At 47.8% G+C, this 1,165-nt stretch overlaps 1 protein-coding gene across 1 annotated transcript; it reads right to left on the bottom strand.

The window, feature by feature from the left end:
* Positions 1 to 4: 4 nt before the first annotated feature.
* Positions 5 to 755, bottom strand: LOC101995579 (histone H3.3-like). The gene has a single exon (XM_005362873.3). It carries the CDS (start codon positions 658 to 660, stop codon positions 346 to 348), a length of 315 nt encoding a protein of 104 aa, XP_005362930.1. The 5' UTR covers positions 661 to 755; the 3' UTR covers positions 5 to 345.
* Positions 756 to 1,165: the final 410 nt, after the last annotated feature.

Genomic DNA, 1,165 nt, shown 5'->3' on the forward strand with positions numbered 1-1,165 from the left:
GATCAAGTCATAATCAGTTTTATTGCAAAAGGACCCTGTACATTTATCAATTCTAGTACCTTAATAGCTACCCAACAAGTCATTAACATACAGAAACATGCATCATGAGAAGCAAGTACTATCACCCATCCCTTCTGCACATCTGCAACTTGTCACTCCTGAGCCGCAGTGCCCACAGCACTGAGGTCTGTGAACAGTCACTCTCCCCGTTCATCCTGAGTGAAAGATGGAATGACTTAAGTACAACTGCAACATATTATAAACAATTTCTTACAAAAAAAGTCACAAATTAAACCAAAGTATTTTACAGAATTTACTACAAAATGCCATAAAAAGCGCCTCGACTTAAGCTCTCTCCCCCTGTATCCGGCGAGCCAACTGGATGTCTTTGGGCATGATGGTGACTCTCTTGGCGTGGATGGCACACAGATTGGTATCTTCAAACAACCCCACCAGGTACACTTCACTGGCCTCCTGAAGGGCACCGATGGCTGCACTCTGAAACCTCAGGTCGGTCTTGAAGTCCTGGGAGATCTCCCTCACCAACCTCTGGAAAGGCAGCTTCCGGATGAGCAGCTCAGTCGACTTCTGGTAGCGACGGATCTCTCGCAGAGCCACGGTCCCGGTCGACTTCCTAGCAGTCTGCTTGGTTCGGGCCATTTTCTTTCACCCAAAGCCGGAGTCTGAGGCCCGTGTTGGGACCGCCGCGCCGCTGTGAGCGCGCAAACGGGAGCCGCGATTGGCGACAGGAACAGAAGATCTACCTCCAACGAACGACCAAACCACTCTGCGGCTGTTGGTGTTTTGAGGCAGGGTTTCTCTGTGTAGCCCTGGCTGTCCTGGAACTCGCTCTGTAGACCAGGTTGGTCTCGAACTCAGAGATCTGCCTGCCTCTGCTGCCTGAGTGCTGGGAGTAAAGGTGTGTGCCAGGTGTGCCACTGTGCCTGGCTTTTGTAGAGCTGGGGGTTGAACCCAGGGTCTCACACATATAGGCAAGTACTCCACCAATAAACCGCTTTAAAGAGAATATTTTTTTTTTTTTTTTAGGAAGCTATTACTTTTATTTTTGGTGACTAAAATTTTAAGTTTGACCAGAATCCATGATTGCTCAATATTTTTTTTAAATTTATTTATTTATTGAGGATTTCCGCCTCCTCCCCGCCAG

Source organism: Microtus ochrogaster, linkage group LG8 (assembly GCF_000317375.1).
Source record: "Microtus ochrogaster isolate Prairie Vole_2 linkage group LG8, MicOch1.0, whole genome shotgun sequence".
In the NCBI taxonomy this organism is placed as follows: domain Eukaryota; kingdom Metazoa; phylum Chordata; class Mammalia; order Rodentia; family Cricetidae; genus Microtus; species Microtus ochrogaster.

What these genes read in the sequence shown, in the direction of transcription:
- LOC101995579 (XM_005362873.3), bottom strand. Translation starts at nt 660, where the DNA reads ATGGCCCGAACCAAGCAGACTGCTAGGAAGTCGACCGGGACCGTGGCT.